Source organism: Perca flavescens, chromosome 1, assembly GCF_004354835.1.
Source record: "Perca flavescens isolate YP-PL-M2 chromosome 1, PFLA_1.0, whole genome shotgun sequence".
Classification (NCBI taxonomy): domain Eukaryota; kingdom Metazoa; phylum Chordata; class Actinopteri; order Perciformes; family Percidae; genus Perca; species Perca flavescens.
Window position 1 is genome coordinate 29,093,045 of NC_041331.1, and position 26,694 is coordinate 29,119,738.

General features: G+C 40.4%; 2 protein-coding genes across 2 annotated transcripts; both read right to left on the minus strand.

Annotated features, from left to right (window-relative positions):
- Positions 1 to 129: 129 nt before the first annotated feature.
- On the minus strand, positions 130 to 9,423 carry xkr5b (XK related 5b). The gene is made up of 13 exons (XM_028595350.1): positions 9,185 to 9,423; positions 7,738 to 7,827; positions 7,401 to 7,506; positions 7,095 to 7,261; positions 5,312 to 5,445; positions 5,094 to 5,172; positions 4,640 to 4,809; positions 4,032 to 4,143; positions 3,664 to 3,831; positions 3,308 to 3,498; positions 3,002 to 3,064; positions 2,485 to 2,665; positions 130 to 1,304 (listed from the first exon to the last, which is right to left on the minus strand). Exons 1-13 carry the CDS (start codon positions 9,291 to 9,293, stop codon positions 562 to 564), a joined length of 2,313 nt encoding a protein of 770 aa, XP_028451151.1. The 5' UTR covers positions 9,294 to 9,423; the 3' UTR covers positions 130 to 561.
- A 2,762-nt stretch (positions 9,424 to 12,185) lies between these two features.
- On the minus strand, positions 12,186 to 22,262 carry eva1ab (eva-1 homolog A, regulator of programmed cell death b). Its single transcript, XM_028584294.1, has 4 exons — positions 22,162 to 22,262; positions 15,695 to 15,867; positions 14,264 to 14,614; positions 12,186 to 13,334 (listed from the first exon to the last, which is right to left on the minus strand). Exons 2-4 carry the CDS (start codon positions 15,795 to 15,797, stop codon positions 13,222 to 13,224), a joined length of 567 nt encoding a protein of 188 aa, XP_028440095.1. The 5' UTR covers positions 15,798 to 15,867; positions 22,162 to 22,262; the 3' UTR covers positions 12,186 to 13,221.
- Between the last annotated feature and the right edge of the window lie 4,432 nt (positions 22,263 to 26,694).

Here is a 26,694-nt window from a genome sequence, read left to right on the forward strand (position 1 = left end):
TTTGTTCATCAAATGGTTTTAAAGAACTGAAAAAATAACTCCTCGGTAGGAAGCAGAGAACCGTGTTCCTCAACTCATACACATGAATTTGACAGATGCTTCCCTATCGCCCTTTTCACAGTACCATGCGATGAGGTTCATACTATCCCACCCTCCTCCCTGCAGGCACTCCAACCAACCAGGAGTTGCTAGTGCAGCAACAAGGGCCTGGTCCATCACTGACTTCCCTCCCATAAACACTGCTTAATGTGTTAATTGGAACATACGGCATGGCCAGAGGAGCCACTGTTACTGTAAGAATTGAGCCAATGTCCCCGCGGTTGGCAAGTGTGCTATCTATGCATCCTAATGTTCTGCAAACAGTTGTATCTGCATGTCAGGGGAAACGAATAAATAATAATTTTTGTATATCCTTCCATGACTGATTCAAATGAACTGAGCTAAAAAGGACTCTTAACTCCCCAAGTTAGTTAATGCATGAATTTGTATATCCTTAACTGCTAAACTAAAAAATCCATCACTGCCCACCCAGTTGTTTTTCCCCTTTACCCCCCCCCCTACTTACACCATTCTCTCTCTACTGCCCACAAACTGGACCATCTGTTTGCGAGCGTGGTGGGAGATGACTGGAGTGAGTGGAATGATTGCAGTAGAGGACGTGGTAGCACCAGGAGTTGAAGCACCAGGAGTTGAAGCACCAGGAGTTGAAGAACCAGGAGTTGAAGCTCCAGGAGTTGAAGCACCAGGAGTTGAAGCTCCAGGAATCGAAGCAACAGGTGTTGAAGCTCCAGGTGTTGATGCAACAGGTGTTGAAGCTCCAGGTGTTGATGCAGTAGGGGTCGACGCACCAGGGGTTCCACCTGGGGTGGGGCCTGGTGTTGTACCAGGAGTAGCAGGGATGACAATAACAGGGGACGGACTTTTAGCTCGAGGTTCCAGGCGCGGTGTGGATGTGATAAAACGAGCCTCCCTGATACGGTAGGGACTTCTGTAGGTAGAGATGGGCGACAACTCGGAGCCCCAGCCAAGATAGCTCCCACTGGAGGGAGACTGTGCATCCGCGCTGAAGTACAGTGTGGTGCTGGACTCTCCGGGGAGCGATGGTTTTTTCTCCGGGGAACTAATCAGGAGAGGGGAGCGTCGCTCAGGTGACCAACCGGGAGTCTTGATGTCCAGGGAACCTACGGAGGACGAGGCTTCGGTCAGGGACGCGGCGTTGCTGTCGATGTGGCCAAGGCTGCCTGGTTGCCACGGAGATGAAGGTGTTGGTGAGCCGTAAGCAGCACTCTGAAACTCCTCATCACCTTTGAAAATGAAATCACATTGAATTAAACGCTAAAACGTGTTTAAAACAGTAAACATCTCTTACAGGTAATAACATACTTGAGGTACAGTGACTACAAAGGATTTGTATTATAACATTCAAAAATAAAAAGGACAAAAATACGTGTTTGAATGCTTACCACAAATCTATACACACTTTACAAAGGCATTACCGTCCATGGCACTTAAGTATTACCTTTTCATAGTTAAGATGAAAAGATTAGATAAAATAGCAATGTGTGTGTGTGTGTGTGTGTGTGTGTGTGTGTGTGTGTGTGTGTGTGTGTGTGTGTGTGTGTGTGTGTGTGTGTGTGTGTGTGTGTGTGTGCGCGCACGCGAGTGTGTGCACTCAGTGACTAGAAAGTGCATAGTTGTTGTACTACACTTACTTTGCAAGTGAATAAATATCTCAAATTTCCAAACGTATAGTGGCTATCAATATTTTTACATTACATTTTACATTACATTGTTATTTACATAACAATGGATCATGAATACTTTGTGAAAGGTAGTGCTGATAATAATGAGCCCACAGAAGATTATCACCTGACTCTGCAGTTCCTCCCAGCTCTACAGAGCTTTACAGTTCTTTCAGCTCATTGTTTATCTGTCTGGCCCACAACTTTACGGTTTTGTTTCACTCTCATCGCTCTCATAGAGTCATTTTCAGCTGCAGCGGGCAGCTGTTTTCATTGAAAAACTCCTAAAGCCCACTGTACACACAGCAGAAAAGACACAGTTAGCAACCAGCTAGTGAACGTAGTGGAGCATTTAGCAGCTAAAGAGACAGATATTGGTGAAAGAGAGTGGATATTGGACTCACATTCATCAGATGAATGCTATTACAGACGATCCATAGATAATCATAGATACCAGAAAAGCAAATTGTGCTGTCTGGGTATTCAAACAAAGCCAGGTCAAAGATCAACAATGAATGCAGTGGAACACCTTATCAAAAATGTTCACTCTATGTTATCTCCCTTAGTAGATAAAATTGGGAAATAATTAATTAATATACTCTTTGCTGGTCTGCAATAAGGCAGTCAGCATTTGTGGACACAATCTGTCGTATTGACATTGTAACAGACCTTTTCTGTGGTCACTGTGTGTGTTTTTGGGTGTGTGCACCAGCAGGTTTTAGTGTTTATTTAGGCATCCAACCTTTTTCTGATGGTGGAGCACTGGACTCTTCTTCTGCAGTCTCTTCAAAAATGACCTCTTGGACCGGGATGATCTCTGGAAACCTTTTCATATCCTGGATTGTTGTGGGTGGAGCTTTTCTCACTGGTCGGGCTATTACACTGGAGTGAGCTGGCTTTGGTGGCTGGACCGCCTCTCTCACCTGGGGACGAGACAGACAGCTTAGCCTCAGACTGCAGACTGACTAACTGAAAGTATTAGTAGCCAACATGGTGACTGAGCATTTATTTTACACATGAACAAAATTCTTAAAGCCACTGTGTACAACTTTTAGGTGATTATAATAGCATTGTAATAGTCTAATGGCATACATTTTTGTTTGTAGAAAAATGTGGCAAACATAGAAAATGTATGTAGTCTATGTGTTGCTTACAGCTTATCCGTCTCCATGTTCAAATCCTACACATAAAGGCTTTCAGTATAAATCTACTTTGTTTATATTATGGGTTATGAAGGATATATTAAACAAAGATCTTGCCTGTGGAGCCTGGGTCACCTGTGGTGGAGCTGGTTGAGAAATCTGAGGCTGAACAAGTGGAACCTGACAAATCACAGCACAGATAAGAATATATAACCTTTTCATGTAATATAAATGTAAAATACATCACACATAAGGCTGCATGCCAGGAAGTACATGATTAGGAAGCAAACATTCAATCTCTCCACTGAAACTAATTGCAATGAAATTCATACTTTTTTACTGTAAAAAGATCAGGAGGAAATCTCTCTACTAAAACCAATAGCTCTTCTATACAAGACATTCAACAACAGGAACGCAACAGACCCGACGGACATGAGGTTCATCAGGGGAGTGAACTTCTTCAGACAGACCCATCAGTCCGGCCAGCCCCCCCTCGCCATACGACGACCAGATCCTAGTGACATCGCCCGTCTTCATGGCCAAGCGAATCAGCAGCCAGTGGTGATGTTTCCAGCCCTCCCACTGGATAGGGAGATCCATTAGGGTCCCACCTCCTGATTAGATTACAGTAACAACAATAGTCATTCTGTCTATCCGTCCATCCATCCATCCATCCATCCATCCATCCATCCATCCAGACAGACAGACAGACAGACAGACAGACAGACAGACAGATAGATAGATAGATAGACAGATAGATAGATAGATCTTTAACAGACCGGACAGTGTTGCATGGCGATGGAAAGTGGGTGTGACTTTCTCCTCCAATGACAGTGTAGATCCACGTTCCGTGCAGGCTCCACCTATCCCCCTGTGGCGAATACTCTGGAAAATCTCAAAGGACTTAGGGTGGAGGAAACGATAGTACAGCACCAACGCTATCACTCCTGGAGAGAGAGGGGAACAAGTAAATACAAAATAAACAGGGAGGACTTAAAATGGAGGCGTGCACGTGTGTGTAAACGTTTATGCATCTTGTAAGACAAGAAGGAAATTAACATACAGGAGTGGAAAATTTGGACCTTAATTAAGAGAGAATGTGTTTGCAGTTGTGCATCTTGTTATACAGTGTAGCTGTGTGTCTCACCAGTTAGGAAGCTACAGAAAACTGCAGCTGGGATTCCTACAGTATCCCAGGACACCATGCTAAACAACCATGAAGAGGCCAGAAGAAGAAAAGTGTTCTCTAAGAATATGACCTGAAGAAGAATGAACAGAAACAGAGGAAGATGGTTACCTTTTTCCACATTTGAAATCAATATTTGTCTCACATTTAACTTTTACATTTATTATTGTAGTTTTTTATTCAGCTTACTGTATATCCGACTGTTATTCAACTATTGTGTTCAAGAATACATTGATTCAACTGGTGCATTATCAGCATCTCAGATATTTGGTGTGGACATTTTTATGCAATATACATGTTTTCAGTGCTTGTATTGGCTCATGTCTGTAATGTGACTCATAGTTTCTCAAATTTACATTTTCTGCAATCAAATTCCCTTGCAGAAGAGATCGGTCTCCAATGCAATTCAACGGTTAGACTGTATACATATTTACCTCATAACATAATTTGTTTTTTTCCCATTTTAGGGTCTTAAATGTTCAGTGTTGGTGTTTCTGTTTTTGTCAATGGCTCTGCTCAAAAAGTCTGGCACACAGGCATGGACTGACCACAAACACACACACACATACCAGGTAGAACCCAGCCATGCGGTATCTGGATTGACCAAACTTCACATTGAGGAAAAGGAAGATGTGAATAGCTCCCAGAACAAGGTTGAAGAGTCTCCATCGACTAGTTGAACGTATGATGTCGGTCTGCTGAGACACCATCCAGAAAGTTGCACCCAGCCAGTGCACACCTGACACACACACACACATATACACACACACACACACACACACACACACACACACACAGCCAATTAAATATTCAACCTTTAACTTTAATACATAAACACACTAATTCAGACAACCTGAGAAGATGAGATGAACCATAAAAGTGTGTCCCCACCAAGACTCACCCAACAATAGTTAAATATCTTGAAATAAGCCACACCACTCACATCCTTTTTCCAGCAGAAAATAGAATTGGCAGGTTAAAAAAATACAAACTTGGAGATAAAGCCTGGGCATCCAAACTTACCAATGACTCCCAGGATCCATTGTTTGAAGATACGTGTGAAGAGCATGAGAATGGCAAATCGAGATCCCAACATACTGACCTGCAGACAGAGAAAAATATAGCTGTCCCACAAACAAAGCTAAACACATATAAATATGCCACTCATTAGGTAAATTGAGACTGTTACACGAAGGGTGTATGTTGTGCATATTGGCTTTCGGTTGCATAAATATGCCCACCCTCCACAGAAGTCGACAGAGAATGGCAGCGGGGGTCATTTGTAGGTGTCCTGGTCTGATGAGTGAACAGGCTCTGGCGTAGAGGACCAAGGCCCAGGCCAGAGATAACAAACACACCACAAAACATACCGAGGCTGAAGGAGAGAGGGAGGAGGAAGAGAGGAGAGGAAATGTGAATACTTGATACATTGTAATGCTATAAAGGCTACGTACTTTTTGTGAGATACAAGTCTGCTGCACATGCACACTGGGAATAGATGATAGAGAAATTGGTTAAAGCTGCACTAATTGTTTTGGGAGTAGGAATGTAACGATTACCGGTGTAACGGTAAACCACGGTAAAAATGTTGATAACAATTACAGTTTTCATTTAAAATATTATTATTATCACGGTGGATTACCACGGTGTGGAAACCGTGTGTTCCCAAATTCTTCCGAGTCTCCTGAAGTTGCCGCACGGCCGTACTGCGTAGCCTACAGTGAAGTTGGAATCATGGGGGGAGGAGGAGATGACAGCGCTCAGGACTTGTAAAAAAGGCCATAGTAGACTAACTAACACTTGCTCTTTCCTGAGATGATTGACCAATCAGTGACAAGAGACATCGCTTTGATCTCCTGCCAATCACTCGCGCTCAGACAGGAGAAGGGGACAGATACAGCAGCTGTAAACTGACTTTTTTTCTTAATTATTCTTTTCCCGTTTCGGACTTGTTGAAGTGATGTGTGTAGCCCAGAACATAAGTTAAAACTATTCTGTAGCTTACTAAACTGTCATGGTTGTACTGCCTCGTTATTTGTGTAAACGTTAAAGCTACGTTTCAATAAGTGTTCTGCTATGTTGTGGATAAGTTTAGCCCGTGTTACGACATGGAATTTATTTGGAGTGAGAGATATATATTATCGCCTTGATATATTGCTGTTGCTGTGTATCTTATTGCATAGCTGATAGATGTGTAGATTGTTTAATATTACTTGTGCAGCCAAGTGTTGATTGTAAGTGCAATATTCACTCTCTTCCAGCTCTGTTTTGGTCTCTACCATATCCTGAGGAAAATATCTGGCACTATGTTCATCAGGTAGTCGTTAACTTTGTCTACCATTTATGAGCAGCGAGACTGAACTAAAACAATAAAGTTGTAGGCTGTTGAACTAAAACAATGATCAGAGAAGTTTAACTGTTCTGGATTATTGAGGGGAACGGCAGAGATAGTGATAATTTTCAGCAGCTTTGTCACTACGAGCGACACCTTTCACACTAAACTGTTATTTGAGCCTCATTGTTTGAGTAACACTATATTTTTACATTTGATCTGCCTATGCTGAAGGAACAACTTGCTCCTGCCAAAAAAATCATTGCACGGCAAATGATATTTGCACAGTTGACGTGAAGTCTTGAGTTGTTCTGCAGTAAAACAATACAGACCATTAGAGAAGTCGACTCTCTCAGGCCTTCAATATTACATTCAACTAGATGTTATGCAGTCCAGTTCCAGTCCCTGTAACTTTAATCCTGATAGGAATATCTGAACTCTGAGCTCAGATGTCCATTCAGTACCAGTTATGAACATTTTAAAAAACAGCTGAATATAAGTATAATTCCACATTGCTATAAGTACAGCTGATATTATTCAAACAAATAGTATATCCTAATCTGGGGTGTGAGGACCACCAGGGGACACTATGCAGCAGTGAAAGTGAACCAAAACAGCAAAATGATGGACCGGACAACAAAACAATGAGCTGATACTCTCTACAAAGCTTTGTAAAGCGGAAGGGAGCGTACCTGGAGATTTGATTCCTATGTCAGTGCAGATGAGCACATAGGTCTGCAGCAGCGTCTGAGGGAGCGTGACCACCAAGGCCTCAAACAGGCGTAAAGCAGATGCATCAGCCTGTTGCATGATCTCACCATACACATCCTCGTCTTGCAGACGCATGCACTCCCACAGTCTGGAGGCCAGAGATGGATGAAGGTGAGTCAAATTGGGAGAAAGGTTGAAAGAGAAAGAAACAGAGAGAAAAAGGAATTACCACCATATACATCATCATCAAATGCACATAAAGATGCACATGCGCAAGGTTGGCCCACCTTTTGAAGATACCCAGGTGCAGTATGTGTGTCCAGGTGAGAGACTTCCTGCGGATGCGTCCATCTGACAGGTACCACAGATAACTGAGCCACTGAGGTCCCCAACCTGGAAAACATAGAATGAAATCAATATAAATAAAATCTATCTATCTATCTACCTATCTATCCATCCATCCATCTATCTATCTGTATCGGTCTGTTCCTTGTCGATGATCAAGAATCTACCATGTCTCGGTATTCTCTCTTGAGGACCCCCACTTAAATATTTCTGTTGTAAATTTAGATTGATATGTTGTTGTTTTTGTTGTTGTTGTTGTTTTTGTTGCTGTTATCTCACCTGGCAGCAGGAGCAGTGCAGTGAAGCCAGCAAGATGGGCATAGCAGTAGTTGTGACCCACCCACAGATAGTACACAAAGCAATAGATCACTGGGGAAAGAGGGAGGGAAACAAATAAGAAAGGCTTAAGTCTACTGACCAGACTGGATTGCTACAATCCAAAATCATAAAAAACTCACATCAATGGTTAATACTTATAATATGTCAGATACACTTGTGTGGTTCTTTTATTTGTGATTGTGATGTAAGCTGTTGCTGTTGCTGTCAGCTGAGTCTGCTGCTGATGCTATAGACAATTGTAATTAAATGATTAAAACAGACAGATTAACAGGTAAATCACATATACATATTTGGACAAACTTCGCCTGCACACGCAATCGCAGGACAATAGATATCAGTTTCATAAATCACATGCACAATATCACTATAATAAAGCATCTCTAAGATAATATCTGTCTATTTACACTATTACTAATCTAGTTGTGTAACCAAGTGTATATAACAGATTAGCAGTATTTTGTATGATGCTGTTTATGTTGCAGTGTTTACATCAGGACAACAGCATTTCATCCGTGTGCCAGAACATAGAGCATTTTGTGTTTTGTGAGTGCCCCCACATTTTGATATGACCTCTATCCTGCATCTAATCTAAGGTTTATTGACAACGAGAGAGCTAGCCTCCTCTCCTCACTTACAGAGAGACTCCTCCACATCACACTGGCTTTGCTGAGCTCTGCCTTCCTCCATCCACACATGTAATCTGAACCGTTTTAAGTGCCAAACAGGCGGGCTGTCCCGACAAACTAGGCCGCATCGTGGGGTACGCCCATCCCCTCGTCCATTCATGCACCTCCAAAAAAAGGGCGCTGAAATATGACAACATGGCTCCGCTTTGTTTTTATTCAGGAAATATCTCTTAGAAACTGAAATATCACCGCTGTTTAAAATATGAACTGTGGGAAACTGTGGCATGAGTCTGCAGTTTTGCTGCATACGGGATTTCATATGCCGTGTATAAAAATAGGAAAGAGGCGCACTGGTACGTGCAGACTGCAGACTCTGACTCTATTATTTATGACCGCACAAGAGCCGCTGAAGTGAAAACAAATGTCCAACTTTGTATGTTGGATTATTGTAGACTTTGTAAAAAAGACCAATATGACATCCCAAATCCTCTGTCTCAACTACAATATGCGAGCATCTCTCTTCCAGTAGCTGCAGCCCTCACACACTGTAGCCTACATCCGTCAATGTGGCCAAAAAGGCACGCATGCACCCACATGTATGCGTACGCCAATTAAGTCAAATAATACACAACAGGGATGAGCGTGGGCACATGCTACCACATAACGATCAACCAACATACAGGGGTAGTGATAGTTTATTATTTGTGCGCAGGGCGTGTACGTTTAAGTGTGTGTGCGCGTGTCCCAGGTAAATGACTCACGCGCCGTCCTCTCTGCAACGATGAGGAATGCGGTAAAGGCGAAGATGCAAACTTGGCAGCACGGCATGCAGGCGCCCCCGTAGCTCGGAGTCGCTGAGTAGTCTCTCATGGCGGATTAGGAACCTGAACTCTCAGGTTTACGGTGATAACAGTGTGGTAGTCTGTAGGCCGGTGTTGTTCTGGTCCCGGGCGGGTGTCGGTCCAGCTGCAGTGGGCTGCTCTGTCTGCTCCGTGTACCCGTCCAAATAACGTCACCGCCCGTCCCGTTAAAGCGATAGCACCGGTAGAGTAGATAAAAGAGTACCAATTCAAGACAAGCACCGGAGAGATGTTAGGCCTCATTTTTTAGGCTACATTTAAGTTGATTCAACATTATCAGCTTGGTCATATCATATACATAGTTTATGACTCACACCACAGTGTTCTGGTTACAGAGTTTGGTTTGTAGTGTCTTAAAAATCATATACAGGGCTTTTTATTAGTTTATGCCGGTATTCCTTGTACCTACATGTAGTGTAATAAGAACAGAATGGGTCATAATAAGACTTTACTCAATTAAAGTAATAGAAAATATAGGCCTAAGTCCTATTTAAACTTGAGTCTGGGCGGGAAGGAAAACTCCATGTTTGAAATGTTGAATTAAAGCAATCATTGCATCAGTTTTCCACAAATCTGACTTAATTTGTCTACAATCCCATTTCCTAGCAGTAATTTTATTTAGTGGATATGTCACTTTGAGAACATTAGAGGGTAGGAGGAAACTTTTTTAGGGAAATGTGGGACTTCACAGTGGTTAATGGTGTTGCACAAGACAATTCATTTGGAGGTTTAATTAATGAGTGCCATATTTTTTATTAATATTTAAGCTATGTTTCTGAGTCTTCACAAATATTATTTTGACCAAAAGATTGCTTACTTTGGGCTATTACACTCTTCTATTTACTTATTTAATATTTGTAATTATCTAATTGAAAGTAGTTATAATTTCATTGTCCTCTCTCCCTGTCACCTCTGCTCTTTTCCATTTGGCTTTTTAAAGCTGTAAATCCTGAGATGTGGTCTACAGAGTGGAGGCCTGCTCTGGGAAGCAGGGGCACATTATAAACACCAAGGGGAGTCTGACTCCAACAATCGATCATTCTCACAGCATATAAATTATTTACTTTTTTTTGTCATAAGATAAATAGATAGTTTATTACAGCTTTGTGTTCAACAAATGTAAGAAATAAAAATAATCAGTCAAGCTGGCTATGCTTTATGAGGATACAAATCATAGTTGAATTATAGTTGTGTGTTTAGTGGAAGAGCACTGTGACAGCTTAGTCATGCAAAATGAGAAAAGGATACTGTTGTACTGTTGTACAGCAGCACTGTATGACGATGGTCAGAAAGCAACAAGAGTGCAGCAACAAAGTTAATATCAGTTTGATATCAGTTTGACCATGAGAATAAGTTACTCCTCAACCTGTGACAGGCAACAGCGGCGCATTGTTCTTTCTGACCATCAGCATAGCTAAAGTCTGCCTAACAGCTGATGAAGAGGGCGTGTGCCAAAAGACTGGGACCAGTCTGTGCACCAACCAGGGGACGCTAAGTCTAAACCACGGTACTCCTCCAACTTTTAATAAACAAATCAAAATGCTCTTAGAGACTGATATATGAATTCATGTAAAAGCCAGAAAATTCAGTCTGATGAGAGAAGCCTGTGTGCCTGCTCGACTCGGACCCGTGTACACGTTTATGCTCTTATGATTTTACTTAAATAAATACTTGTTAAACTTTTAAATCCTCTCCTTGCCTACTTAGTGGATTTTGAAACGCACACAAACACAAATGGTCATGTTCGTGTGTGGAAAAGTGAGCACTAGTAACTGTGACTGGTTGGTAAGGGCAACTGCATAGTGGTGATATTGGGGGCAGGGTCCAAAATTAGCACCACTTACCAGCCAAATGCTGGTAAAATATGCAAGTGGCTGGTAGATTTGCTTCACTCACCAGCCAAAAAACAATGGTGATCTGTTGAGTGGCTGGTCAAATTTGAACATTCACTAGCCATATGGCTGGTGGACAAAAAAGTTAATTTTGGAACTGTTTCTCAATGTTATTCTGAGATGCTTGATAACTATGTCCCCATTCATATAACGACCAAACAAACAAGACCCAGCCCAACCTCCAACCCTATGATGTAATGTATGTTTATGTCTGTCCTAATGCTTTCCATTAAGTGTTACTCACCCTTGGGTCACTAGTGTGGCTGCTGTTGCTGGGACTCTCATTATACTCCCAAGTGATGTTCTGTGCTTCTTGCAGAGTCGCTGTGGCTCAGAGGTGAGGGTTAAAGATGCCCTGCCATACAAAACTCTTTTTACTTCCATTTTTGGAAATATGTTAGGTCCATATGTGTTTGTGTTATGTTGTGAATGTGAAAATGAAATGCTACCTCCTTTGTCAGCTCTAGCCACTGAAAAGAAATAAGCAGAGAAATCAGGCCAATTACAAAAGCTGGTCAGTCTGACATCACATTGCCTGAGCTCATTACTATTCATTAGCTCGCCCAGTTGGGCTGGGTAAAGGATTCTGACAGCCAGGCTCTCATTGGCTAGCTGTTAGCCAATCAGATTCAAACAGCTTAGCTTGTTGAATATTAATGAGAACTGGCAGAAATCGAGCTGAGTCTTCCTGTAGGCTTTCTATACCACGCTAGAATGGCTTGAAACAAGGTAACCAAGGCATTTTTTTTCACAAAAAATGTTACAGAGTCCATGGTGGAACTTCAGACATTACCACAAAGTAATGAAATACGTGTGGCAGGGCACCTTTAAAGCTTTATTATTGATATATATTCTTATAAAGACGTGCTAAATGAAGGTGAATAGAATAAGAAACTTGTGACAGATTGAAGCTGCCCTCTGCCACGGTGCCTTGTCTACTTTGGGCTGTACTGTAGGTCTTTCCTTGGGTTTAAGGTGGATTTTTGGTGCAGCATCGGAAAGGGACCATGTATGTATGTACACCACTGACCAGGACTAGAGATACCTTGTTATTGCAAGGTTATAATTGGTAAAAATTCAATATTCTTTTTTAATGCTGTCAACAAGATCATTCTCTGGACATATCATCTGTTCTGGACTCCCACCAGATGAGATCCATGTACAACATACAGTACCCAAAGACACTTAAAAACTGTTGATGGAATGTGAGCCAAAATATTAATTTTAAGTCATAATTTTACTCAATATGTACAGAAAACAGCTTAAAAAATTGGAATTAAAGTTTATAAATGTTTTCAGCTCATTACCAAATAAGTCAAAGAAAGAAAGGCAGCATGATCTTCTCAAACATGATGACCTGCTGTCCTACATATGTCCTTGTGCAACAACACCTGTAGCTGTAGCCTCCAGCCTCCAGATGCAACCAACAGACTTGTCAGATTATACCTTTCATATTTTATCAACCCACCACAGCCACTGAGTGTCCTTCCTATAAGTATTCTCTTTATCTGGGAATTTACAGCAGTACAAGCACCAGTATGTGTAAATGTATCTTCGCATTGAGTCTCGCCCGCTGTTTTTTAAAAGTTAAAAATTTGTGTTAAAAAATTGAAAAGTTATAAAATTTCTTTTACAGTTTTCACCAACAGCAGTTACGTCTGTGTGTTTTCTGTAGATCCTTTGTGTCATACTTGTTGGCTTTTCGGGGCACAAGGACATTCTTCTTTCAAACATTATATACAGTGTCATCCTGTATTGGACTGAGCCATCACAACTCATATGTTTTCCTTGTTGTTAACAGAGTGGAGGGGACTGCTTCTGGCAGTACTGTCACTAATAGTTTAATCTGTAAGAGTCTCTTTGGTGCAGTGAAGACAGCACTCCCAACCTGATGGTTTGTGTTTATTTTATCCATATTTTTCATTTTTTTCCTATGCAGCGCTGTGGAGATAGATCTGGCAATGCAAGACTAATTCACTGTTTATCCATCTGCTCGTCTGTCTATCTTCATGTCTTTCTGACTACTGACACATATTTGATTGTGTGTCAGTAATATCTGTTGAGGCTTTGAGTGACTGTACTGATGTCTGGTTGTCCGTTCATCCAGATCTCTCGGAGAATCCGCTCCCGCTCTTCCAGCCTCTGGGCTCGGTCCAGCTCTGATGATACACACACACACACACACACACACACACACACACACACACACACACACACAGATTAAAGCACGCCCATACACTGTCCGTTCACATAACAATCAAATTTCACATCACTGTTGAAAGTATAAACGTGTGTGTGTGTGTGTGTGTGTGTGTGTGTGTGAGATGTACAGATGAACATTGACACACTATTAGTCAAAAATTCCAAAACAAATAAATATTTCTTCAAAACTGCCTCTCCCAATAAGTCTATTTCATCTTTTAAATGCTTGTATAAAACATTTTTTACACAGATATTTAAAACAAATGTATTATTTGACTCACATACCAGTGTTAACTGTTCTGCAATGTTTGGCTCTGCTTATCTACTGTTTCCTAATCCATTTCGGACAAAATATCACTATCAATACCTGAGGACTTTATCAGATATGTAAAAGTACTGCATTTCTGTAATAGGTAGGTAGGGCGAGATAGGGCATGTCTTGGCGGAGGTCTGCGCTTTCCAAATGCCATTCTAGTTATTACTGTTTTTAATTCATAAATTATAGGAACCAACATAATTACATTTTACTGGAATTGTAGTTTATATGATTTCACATGACAAATAAATTAATTGATTCATTGTTTGATTCATTGAGTAGTTTCTAAATTTCCAACACTGCATTTGTCATTCATTGAGTGCATTTAGTCATGTAATGTACTGCCAAACATTTTGCAAGACTGTGACTGTGTGAGAAAACAGTTGGCTGTGAAGTGTTTGGATCATCCTGGGGCATCATCGCTGGAAAAACGACACCTTGCTGTTAAGTCTTTTAAGTGTCATTTATCCTCTGTGCTACCTGGGCACTCTATGAGATATACTAAATTGGATTAAATGGTCTTGATATGAGGCATGATTCATCCTATGTGTGTGTCTGTGTGAGAGATACCCTCAGCTGATGTGAACATGGTGGCGTGCAGCAAAGCTCTCTCAAAGCGTCTGCGCCTCCGTGAAGACATGTCAGAGGTGTCATCCCAGTCCTCTGATTCGCTGTCCCCAGCAGGCGCAGTCCCTCCAGAGGCAACAACAGCAGTGTTGTCTGGATTACTGTCAATGGGCTGATGGAGGGGACAGCCGTGATGGCGACGGTGATGATGCCTGTTCCTGTGGCGATGGTGCTTACTGTTGCCATAGTGACAGTCTGCTCGACAGTGTATCTGGAAGACGATGGCGCAGAGTGTGACAAGAAGGCCAACACAGACACCACCCAGAAACACCAAGGCTGTCCTCTCGGGTTGGTCTAAGAGAAACAGAAAAAAAAAATATGAAAAGTTTTCAACAAAGAAAGTTTACCTTATTGCAGATCTGCTACATTCGAGTTTATAAGATAATTTGATAATTTATTTCATTCAGGAATCAATATTTCAATTGATCGTCTAAGTTTTGTCATTTAAACAGAGAGCGTTAGTTAAAATGAGAAATGTATTCTACAGGTATCCATATTAGAATCATTGGAAGACCTTGTTCATAAAGTGTGGTCCAGGGGTTCTTTAGGAAATCCATGGCATCACCAGAATGGCCAACAACGCTGTTCCTTAAAGGTCCCATGGCATGAAAATTTCACTTTATGAGGTTTTTTAACATTAATATGCATTCCCCCAGCCTGCCTATGGTCCCCCAGTGGCTAGAAATGGTGATAGGTGTAAACTGAGCCCTGGGTATCCTACTCTGCCTTTGAGAAAATGAAAGCTCAGATGGGCCGATCTGGAATCTTGGTTCCTTATGTGGTCTCCTCCTCAATAGCTACAGACACAGAAATGGCACATACTAAGGAAAGCTCATTGTGGGACTGGCTCTAGTGGCTGTAATTCTGCACCAAGGCTGAATTTCGGGAAAGAGACTTCAGATACAGTATTAGAGGACCACTAAGGTCTATATAAAAGAGACTTCAGATACAGTATTAGGGGACCACTAAGGCCTATATAAAAGAGACTTCAGATACAGTATTAGGGGACCACTAAGGTCTATATAAAAGAGACTTCAGATACAGTATTAGGGGACCACTAAGGTCTATATAAAAGAGACTTCAGATACAGTATTAGGGGACCACTAAGGTCTATATAAAAGAGACTTCAGAGACAGTATTAGGGGACCACTAAGGTCTATATAAAAGAGACTTCAGATACAGTATTAGGGGACCACTAAGGTCTATATAAAAGAGACTTCAGATACAGTATTAGGGGACCACTAAGGTCTATATAAAAGCATCCAAAGAGCCCCATGTCATAGGACCTTTAACTTCCATGATCTTATACAGTAGCACAACAACAGTATATTGATGACTACAGACACACATGGCAATTTTGCTGTTTGGACCTACCTGCAATGAAGGTGTAAGCTGCCAGTATGTTGCTAAGCAATGCCATCTCCTGGGAAACCACTTTGACCTCCATATTTGGGGTTCCTGACGTGGGAGCGCTCATGATTTCACAGCCAGTTGAACTTATTGTATTCTCCTGCAGAGGTCAGTGGAGTTTATCCTTCATCCCTCCCCTAGATTGTAGGTTTGAGGGGTGGAGGAGAGGACAGAAGTAAGAAATGATAGAGGGTTAGAAACAAGAAAAAAAGGGAGAGGAGGGTGAGAGGGACAACAACTAAGCACAAGGGACAGTTAATGAATAACGTACAGATACATGCAGAGTCTCACTCCTCATCTAACTGTAGAACACCACCCAAAAACGTAGGAAAAAAAACAGCGTAAGAATTGGTTTGCATCAACAGTGAATTATGGCAACTGACCATGACCTTGCAGCAGTAACTAACCATGCTCATTAAAATGATCCTGACTTTGTTGGCATTGTTGTTTTAAGAAATATGCTCTTGTAGAAAAGGTATCATCAATCATTTCTATTTATCCAGAACCGAAAAGTGTCTTGTTTAGAGAGGGGATGAGTTCAGTGTAATATAATTATAGTATTTTGGAAACTTGGACTCCTTGCACCTTAATCTATATATCGTTTCTCACTTTCCCCCTGGTTATAAACATGCCTGAGCTGTTCGCCTGCAGGGTTTAGGAGAAAAGGCAACCAAGAAACTAAGAGGCTTTTCCCACCATATTCAAATTTAAGATTACACACATACAGAAAGTAATAAGCCCCGTATTTACACGCAAACACATACTTTAATGCACTCATGTATGATACATTCAAAGCTTTTGCGGTATCAGTAGAACAAATACAACGATGAACGCATTCTATGCAGACAAAAATTACACTAAGTTAAAAAGATCAACTGTCTTGAAATTAAGGGAAATGAAAATGGAGGGGACAAAACAGAACAGTATAATACCCCAGAAAGAGTGAAGAATTAAGATAAAGACAGATGTCCGACACAAGAGCATTTTGCAAGACTTTTTATTTATTGGCGCATCTAGCATGCATTGATACCTCCTCTGGACTTTTCACACACAGTGTGCCTTCAAAAGAGTATACATATCATACTTGGACAAATTTAATAAGATTTGAAAATGTTGTAGCCTTAAATCCAGTTGTAGACATTTTCCTCCTACACACACTTTGCAGTTCTTGCACTGCGGAATGTTAACATATAGACTCAAATCCCATTGTGCAGAGGTATACTGGTACGGGTATATCATTATTTGTTTTGTACAAAGGATTTATACGAAAGCCAGTCTCTAAATTATAAGTAGCCCTACACAAACAGTGACACATTTTTGGGTTCTCCTATTACCGTATGGTTTTGTGACCTTGGTTCTCTAAATGAAAAGACTTTCTCCACTCCATTGCACATTACGGCGCTGGAGAGATAGTCTTGATACGATAGAGAACTGCTGAATATACAAAACAACCACACGTAGTTAGAACAGACCCTGAACTGCCCACACATGCAAATTACTTTACTTAGGATAAATAGCTACTAGTAAATGACTCAAGTAAAGTAGTTGGTCACCAGTCTGTCTCTGGAGAGAACCACTAGGTGGCAACAAACAGCCGTCAGCCAACTTGCTCTTTGTAGGTTGGAAATAGAATCACTCAGATTAAGATGTAGATGACCTTGCTGGTGGACAGAAGCACACTCACAGAGGCACATCACCGATGTCATAGACTGAGCAAAGTCTTGGGCCAAGACAAATATCTTACTGGAGAATTTGACAAAGCAACACACTCAACACACTTCAAGGGTTTCAAAAGAATCCCACTTAAGGCATTGGCTATGATTTGTTTTTCATTGTTTGGATATTGATTTCAAATATTAAAAAAGTCTATAAGCTTAAACTGCAGTGTTCCCGCTCATACGAGATGTACAGCATAGGACTTGTAGGCATTCTCATCTTGGGGGATGTGTATGAAAAGGATTACAATCCAGAAAAAAAAAACGTCATTTAAAAAATGGCAAAAAAAACAACATTTGCCATTGGCCTGGATGTGTTATGTAATGTTTCCAGGGACAAGTATAGAGTATCAACCAGTGCCACATACCACATTGTTTATTGACCACACTAGTTTGCAACACCCAGGTTAAATGTAGAGCAGAGATAGAGATAAATAGTTCTATACAGTATTGTGTCTAGACATGTAGCCCCACACCCAGACTGGAACTCCCCAATACACAATCAGATACACCGTGTGTGTGTGTGTTTTAATTATTGATGGCTTTGATACTAAATATACAGTATCATTAATTTCTCAGGAGATCAGGAGAGATGTCAGAGAGGGAGTGGGTATAAAGAGCGTAACGGTCCAGAAAGGTCCTTCATCCTCTGAAAGGAGAGGAGAATTGAGAGGGAATCAAGACGAACAAGGGAAGAGAGGAGACTCCACTGTCTGCTTTTCTTTCTTAACTTCTTTCTAACCTGATCTGCTCAGATTAGGGCTCCGCAGTGTATCTGATTGTGTTTTTATCCTGTGCAACGCTTCCCTGAGCTTTTCTTTATGCTTCAACTTGCATGAGTTTAAATATTTTTTAAATTTATCATGTTTTGAGGAGTTTGGCTCAATGGTCAGCTGATATCTTATAAGTGATAACAAAAAAATAAACTAATATTTGTTTTTTATTTTTTCCATCATCAGATTGAACAATCTGAGGTAAAAAAAAAAATAAAAAACTGTCTTTGATTGAACTGCTCACAGATGCAAACTTTGACAAAGTTTTGGAAGCTGATTTTACATAATGTGGTTTGACTGACTGAGTAAGTTGTCGTCTAAAGCGTCTTCCAAATAAATTGAAGCTCTGTATATGTGAGTGGCAATCCTGTTATGAAAGTACAAACACAGAGAGCAGCAGGGTAAAAAAGGACATGGACATTGAGCTTTTTTAATTTCATGAAAGTATTATGATTTTCCCAGCTGACAGCTTTAAACACATCTCATTACATACAAATGTGTTCTCATTGGGTGTTTATGAGCTTTCTCCCCATTAAACCTTTTATTAATGATTGTAAACAGGCCTAATCACTTTATGAAGACAGACCAGACTTCATGACAAACAACTGTAATCTTGTAAAAAAAAAAAAAAAAGAACATTGAAGTCTTTAAGTCTAAAACTGAGCAGAATAATAAAGAAGCCAAAAGCTGCACGTAGTACTCTCATGCTGTGAGGCTGTAAAGACCTGGCAGAAGCTTAAACTTGAACAAATGAAAAATGGATGATGCTTTCAGAGAAGATCAACTGGATGTTTTCTGCTGTAAACACTCTGAAACAGAAGATGCAGCACTCTTGATATGTTAGTAAAAACTGAGATAACACTAAAGAACAAATCTGCATTTCGCCTGTCACATTTGTGAAAACATGGCGCAGTAAAACACATTGTTATGTCTCAACCTCACATACTCATTAGCATAAAAACCCACTTCAGGCCTGTAATTATGTTACAAAATAACAAAAGAGTCAAAAAGCAATGCATTAACACAGCAAGTGCAAGAGGAAACAACACGACAACAGATCACATGACATTACAGTGAAACATAACACAACCAAACACAACACAACCCAACCTCCAAGCAATTCTAAATCCATTGGCTGTCAGAGTCATTTTGCGATGTTGTGTGTAAATGCTGCCGGACGCGACTGCCCTTCTCTCCCCTGATCTTGCTCTTACTCTCTCTTTCTGTCTTTTGGATTTGTCAATTTGGGTTACTGTTTGTTACAGCAAAAAGCATGTCTTTCACAAATAATTAACACAAGTAACTCATAGTTTATTATATTAGGCTACCTGGATGATGTTTTATTTAACATTTCATAAATCATGCTTTGTTTAAAAGAAAAAACTGCTTTGTTTCATGAAGTAACTGGATCTACACAACATTTACAAACAAGTACGAGCAGAACACTCATGAAAAGAAAAGAAATGAGTATCTCAACAGGTAAGTGTAGTGGAAACTCATGCCATAATTTACTATCAGGCAGCTGAACATCACAGTTATGTGACGACATAAGTATGAGACACTTGGCCTGCAGCCAGCTCATTAGAGCCACTGTGCCCAACAGTATGGGGTTCCATTGGTGCCAAGATTATGCCGCATGTGCACCGTCTATGTCGACTGAACATATCTATTCAACTTTGAACTGTACTTTAGTAGAGGCAAAACTATTTTGACACCAATTGGCTATGTTGTTTGATCATCTGACAACATATCTGTCACAATTCCAGTTAGAACCGTTCTTCTGTTGTCTTGTTGTCCATGTCTTTAGAAATCTATTATTTATGTGATGAGAGGGTTAGAAAGTTAGATGAGAAGATGGATATCACTGTCGTGTCTGTACGGTAAATATGTAGTATTTTTCAAAATGTGGAGCTATTCTTTTAAACATGGTTTAAACTACACAAATCTATGGTGGCCGACAGGGGCAAACGCACTGCAACTTACTGAAACACACGCAAATAGACAAAACACAAGCAAATTAAGAAAACATCTTCATTAATTTGACAACACGTGCAGCATTAAGCAAGTGTGCTGCAAATACACACAACAAAACCAAATATACAAACGCGCTGCAAATACAGAAACGATGCAAAAATAAAAGCATACAAACTCCGAAAACAGAAACAATGCAAAAAGAAAAGCACACAATCCCAGAAACAAATGCAAGTTCAATCTCGGAACGGTGTGCACCGTTGTGAAACAGTGTGCAACTGCTTTGAGATCACAGACTGTAAATATTAAGTCTATGTTTGAGATATGTTTATTGGCTGAGGTCAATCAGCGGAGACGCGTCTGTAAACTCGTGGTAATAAAAAGGCAGAGCGCTCTCTCCCCGTGGGGTCGAAAATCAAGCTGTTCCATTTAGCGCTCCCCCTAGAGGCCTGGAGAACTTCTGTTGTGTGGATGCAGCATTTTTTTGTTGTTGCATTTGTTTTCGGGGATTGTGTGCTTTTCTTTTTGCATGGTTTCTGTTTTCGGAGTTTGTGTGCTTTTCTTTTTGCATCGTTTCTGTATTTGCAGCGCATTTGTGTATTTGGTTGTGTTGTGTGTATTTGCAGTGCGCTTGCTAAATGCTGCGCATGTGTTGTCAAATTAATGAAGATGTTTTTTAATTTGCTTGTGTTTTGTCTATTTGTGTGTGTTTCATGCAGTGTGTTTGCCCCTGTCGGCCACCGTACAAAGCAATGACTACATTTATTAGGTTTATCACATCAGGGCAGGTCAGACAGTTAAAAAAGTTTTCAACCACAGAATTAAGCCACAGATAAATTGACATTCAAGCAGCTTTCTTGGTGCGTATTTTATCATCCAATGTGTTTCTACTACATGACCAAAGTCTAGATCCAACATGCCAACAGGAAGTGCAAGATAATTTTCTGTCTCCTCTTTTTATAGACACTGATCTTCCTCTTACTTTTCCTCTCTGTGTCTGTGCAGTCTGGCCAAATTCTTATGGGGGACAAAAGGTCTTTGTTTTTCTCCATGTGGTTAAGAAGACTGTATGGTTCTTACGTCTGCTTCTGAGCTCTCGCTGTACACCAGCAGCAGCACACACCACACCACACCACACAGCGTCTCACTATCTTTGTGGGGACCCGTCATTGACATAATGCATTCCCTAGCCCCTTACCCTAACCTTAACCATCACAACTAAATGCCTAACCTTAACCCTTACCCTCACCCTAACCATAACCTTATTCTAACCCTAATCCTAAAACCAAGTCTTAACCCTCAAACAGCCCTTTAAAGTTGTGGGGTCCAGCATTTTGGCCCCACAAAGCAGTCCCGACCCCATAAGTATACTGTATTCCCAGTTTGTGGACCCCACAAATGTAGTTAAACAAGAACACACACACACACACACACACACACACACACACACACACACACACACACACACACACACACACACACACACACACACACACACACACACACACACACACACACACACACACACACACACAAGAAATAAATTGTATTTCTATGAGATATACAGAAAGTCTGCATACACATTGTCCATGTGCGCTCATCACACTTAAAGCGTATTTCTCTCTCTCTGTGCGTGTGTGCATGTGTAATGCTAATGCAATGTGACACTGGCCTTTCCCTCAGCTGCTGCACTGTTACTATCTAAACATGACCTGCAGAGAGAGTAGAGACATATACAGAGACACTGTGTGTACATATAATTAGAAAAGATAAAATAAGAGACAGAGAGAATCAAAGCAGGAGAAGAGGGAAAAAGAGTAATGTGTGAAGGAAAAGAAAGGAATCTCCTTAATACAACATACTACGACATTATCAACATCATTGACAAAGATAGCAACAATAACATTATCAGCAGCAGCATCAACATGTGCAATTCTCACCTCATGCACATGCAACAACTGTTTATACTTACATTTCATTATTGCCAAGATCCCATCGAGAGTGTGTATACTCCTCTCCCCTCCTCTCCTCTCCATTCCTCTCCTCCTCTCGTGTATCCTCTTCCTCTCTCTGTCCTCCTCTCTGGTCCTCTCCTCTCTCTGCTCTGTACTCCTCTACTCTCTGCTCTCTCCTTTCTCCTCCCCTTTCCTCTACTCTCCTATTATCTCCTCTCTGCTCTTTGCCTTTCCCTCAAAGAAGAAAAAAACAAGAAGAGTATAATTATATGAATAAATCTTCTGCGTCCTCCCCTAGTTGTCAGATAATTCCACGTACACGAGCCTTCCTCTCCTCTTCACTTTCTTCATTGACACAAATAAAACATTTCAGTCATTCTTCCCTTCAGTTCTTCTTCTTTCTTTGATGCAGAGGCAGCAGGAGGGATGTTGTGCCGCTGACTGTTTTGCAGAGTGGATTTTTCTAATATTCCATTTTAATTTTCCAGGTTATTGTCCAGACAGAGAGACAGAGGTCAGGTCCTCAGGGCAGAAATGTGACATGAAAGACCCCGACAAGTCGGCCAAATCCCTCTCTTCTCTGCCAAGCGTCTGCCTCCCTTTCTCTCTCTCTTTCTCACTCTCACACACACACACACACACACATTGGTAACAACACACACACACTCACATTCATGCACATAGTTGTAAATGCAGAATCGCTGCCTCTGCCTTCCTGGTTTCTCCCTTTTTCATTCCTACAGAACACTCAGCAGCAGGGGAAGAGAGAAAAGAGTGAGGTGAGGAGAGAGGGAGGGGCAGAGTGATATAATGCCTTACAACAACAAAAAAATCACATGTGATTTTGAAATCTAAAAATATATTTCAGTGTTATGCTGAAAAACCACATAAGTAAATGTACCGCATGTAAAATATCTGAAAATCACATTTGCCTTTACCATGTGAATTTATCACATCAACATGTGTTCAACATGTGATAAACATGCAGTGATAATAATGTTTATTTAAATAGCATTTTTTTTAAATAGTGTTACAGTGCTTTACAAGCAACACATATTAAAAACAAAGATACAGGAATAAAATCTAAATTTCATAAACTAGTAAAACCTAAAACAAAATTTTAAATGTGTAGCATTTGTACCTTTTTGTATGAATAAATACAGGTGACAACGAATGGCAACAAACTAGAAAAAATATATATTGTTATGTTGTTTCCCACCTGCTGCTGTGTGCGTGCGTCAATTGTCAATACAATGAAAGCAACTGCGTGAACACCTTTTGACTGAATCGACAAGTCAATATTGTGCTTTTGTAGAGGTTAATAGAGCATGAAACGTTTATATAATATTTAATATTACTTAAAAGGATTGTGATACGGGATGTGCTTCAGTCAGTCTGAAATCTCAGCACATTTTAGCCCACTTCTCTCAATAACTGGAGTGAGAACATTACAGTAATTCATTCATGGTTGGCTTATTATTATGCTTTAAGGGCAAAAGACAAAGGTAGAAAACAGACATCTTTCTTTTCTGGCCTCTACACTGTCCAAGGTGCTGTGCAAATGGTCTGCTGAATCCTCACTTCCATTTCACTCTTCATTTTCATCATCTACACTAGTTTTTTGTCCACCCTTATATACAAACATGAGGGGTCAGAATATATCATGAACATTTCTCAAACCCAATACAAGGCCACCACTAAATTAGAGTTAACTGAACATCATAGGATGTATTTTGATGTGTTATACTTTATTTGATAAACTGAAGAAGAGAAAAGGAGAGAGTGACCAAGCAAGAGTAAATCTGGTACTGGCTTTTAGTCGTTGGCGAGAGCTTCATGAAACAAAAGGCTACAAGATAGACGACGAGCTGGCCATCTTGCTGTCGGACTAGTAAGTAATATTAGCTGGCTTGCTATTTCTTGTTTTTTTGCACTTGCTTGATGTTTGACTGTGTTAGCAAAGTTGCCGACTCGCTATCTTTTGATCAAAAGTAATGTAACCATAACAAATGCACACGAACAGCTGTCTATATGTACAACAGCAGTGTAGAAGTGAACTGCACTCTAAAACTGTATAGGGCGCCAAATTGCGAAACAATCCAATGTTAAACAATATTGCTTTAAAACTCAAAATATACTTTCAGACGAATGTTATTAGAAAACCAAATAATTACTTATTTACTTTGTGGTTGCACCCAATATGGGAACCCCAGTCTCCTGGGTTAAAGTCCTGTATTTGACATATTTATCCCTTCATTTACACCGTCCCATCATTATCACGTCATCAGCCTCACTGATAAAAAATAAACACAGATCTTAAACCTATTCTACATACAGAATGCACAACTCATGCAGCACTTACCATTCATAATGCATTCATTTCTGCACCTCCTGCTCAGTGTGATGAAATATTAACACTCTTAACTCTGCGCAGTGTGTTCGGTGAGGAATTGTTGTCAGTCATCTCTGAAATAGCAAGGGACAGGAGTTGTGAGTTTCAGATGCTGGTAGGAACACTTGACTGCATAACAGTACATTCTTTGCTGCACTGGTTCACTTCATTATTCAGGAACCTTCAGGTCAGTGTGGGCAGTCTCTGTTCAAGTCCATCAAAAAAATAAATAAAACAGCGTCAGCTTTATCTAAACCTAGTGGGAAAAATAAGTTAATGCATCAAATGACTGAATATGAAAGGGGTTGCTTGTCGTGATGAACCTCCAGAAAATGGTCAGCTGAATCTGCAGCTTCCCTCGTTTATCTGTCTGACCTGCAACATTTTGGTTCACTCTTACTGCTCTCAGTGTTTTTAGCTGCAGCAGGCAGCTGTTTTGAGTGAAAAAGCTCTAAGACTCCACTGTACACTACCTGCTCACTGTTAGCAACTAGCTTACTATGCATAGTGGAGCATTTAGCAGCTAAAGAGCTAATCATTATTATTATCATCCTGATATTTACACCAGGAGATGGTGGAGACCAAAAACAGAGCTAAAAGAGAGGGAACTTACATTATGAAGGTGGCCAGAAACATGACAATAATTATTGCAGGTTTTAATTATTATACTGTATGTCAACAACTAAGTCAAATGTTCATGGAATGGTATGTTTTTTCCTCTGAGATCACCAGCACCTGGTCAAAATGGGAGAAAAGTGGCTTTGTCACAGCTACCAATTAAAACTAATTAGTATTTTGTACTTGAGAGATTTGAGTTAGATTTGCTTTTCTCTTTTTAACATTTTATTAATGTACTTTTTATAACTTTAATGTAAAAATAAACCATGACTCATAAATCATCATCCTATAGGATTTTTCCTTATAAATAAAAGGTACTGTAAGTTTAGAGACAAAAGACAGAAATAGCAAAAGACAGGGCAAAAAGGGGTTACAGTTAGAGAGAGCTATGAGTGAGTTAAATATAAAAGAAAAGTGCAGTAAAGCAGAAGGAGAGGGTAGTTAAGAGGCAGAAGGAGAAAAACAGAGACAGAAGGGAATAAACACATATGGAGACAGAGAAAGAGAGAGAGAGAGAGAGAGAGAGAGAGAGAGAGAGACATGTGCATGGAGGATGAGTCTGAGAGGCCCTCAGTTCCACTTGACTCAGTCATGGGAATGATTTGATCATCACCACATGAACAGCTGTCTTATGTAACACACACACACACGCACGCACACACACGCACACGCACAACACACACACACACACAGCTAAAAAATAATGAGGGTCTGTCTTCTGGCCAAAGACCTACATTGACCAAAGGTGGCCTGTAGCAACAGAGAAGCAGAGAGAATCCGCATCAAAGGGAACTCACAGACACGTCATCTTTTCCTATTGTCACAAAAAAAAAAAAAAAAAAAAATAAAATGTACTTAAACAAACAAACTTGGAGTCGTGGAAACATCTGGCTGTTTAGCTGCTAAATGTTCCACTTTCTTCACCAGCTAGCTGCTAACTGTGTCCGCCTGCTGTTCAGGGCTGTGCAGGTAGTGTACAGTTGATTAATTAGAGCATTATTTATAATAAATAAAAAATAAAAAACTGCCTGCTGTGTCCGAAAACGTCTAGCCCAAAGGAGAAACAGTTGCCGGACGAAAAGAAAAACAATGCCCTGAAAGATGCTAAAAGCTCTGTAGAGCTGAGGAGAACTGTAGTTTGGTGAGAACTCTGTGGGTGTGTCGCTACGAGCGACTCCATTCAGATACAAGTAGTCATGTTTATATAATAATATTTATCATAGCGGTTTTAAGATCACTGAGAAGACAACATGTTTATAACCAACCAACACTTTCTTTGTGCTGCAGGGGTGTTTGCCTGATTCTGGATGTGAAGTCTGTTTTACTAGATTGACTAAATGGCAATAGCCTGCACTTGGTTTATGTACCTTATTTACTCAACATACCCTGATAATGATTAAAATATGACCTCAGGTTGGATACAACAAGTTCTTCTCAAATCAGTCAACTTAAAATCTGAAATAGCGATATTTCTTCCATTCATGGATTGCAATTATTTAAAATACTTGGTTATGAGAGCTTTGGCATGTTAAAAGCTTTT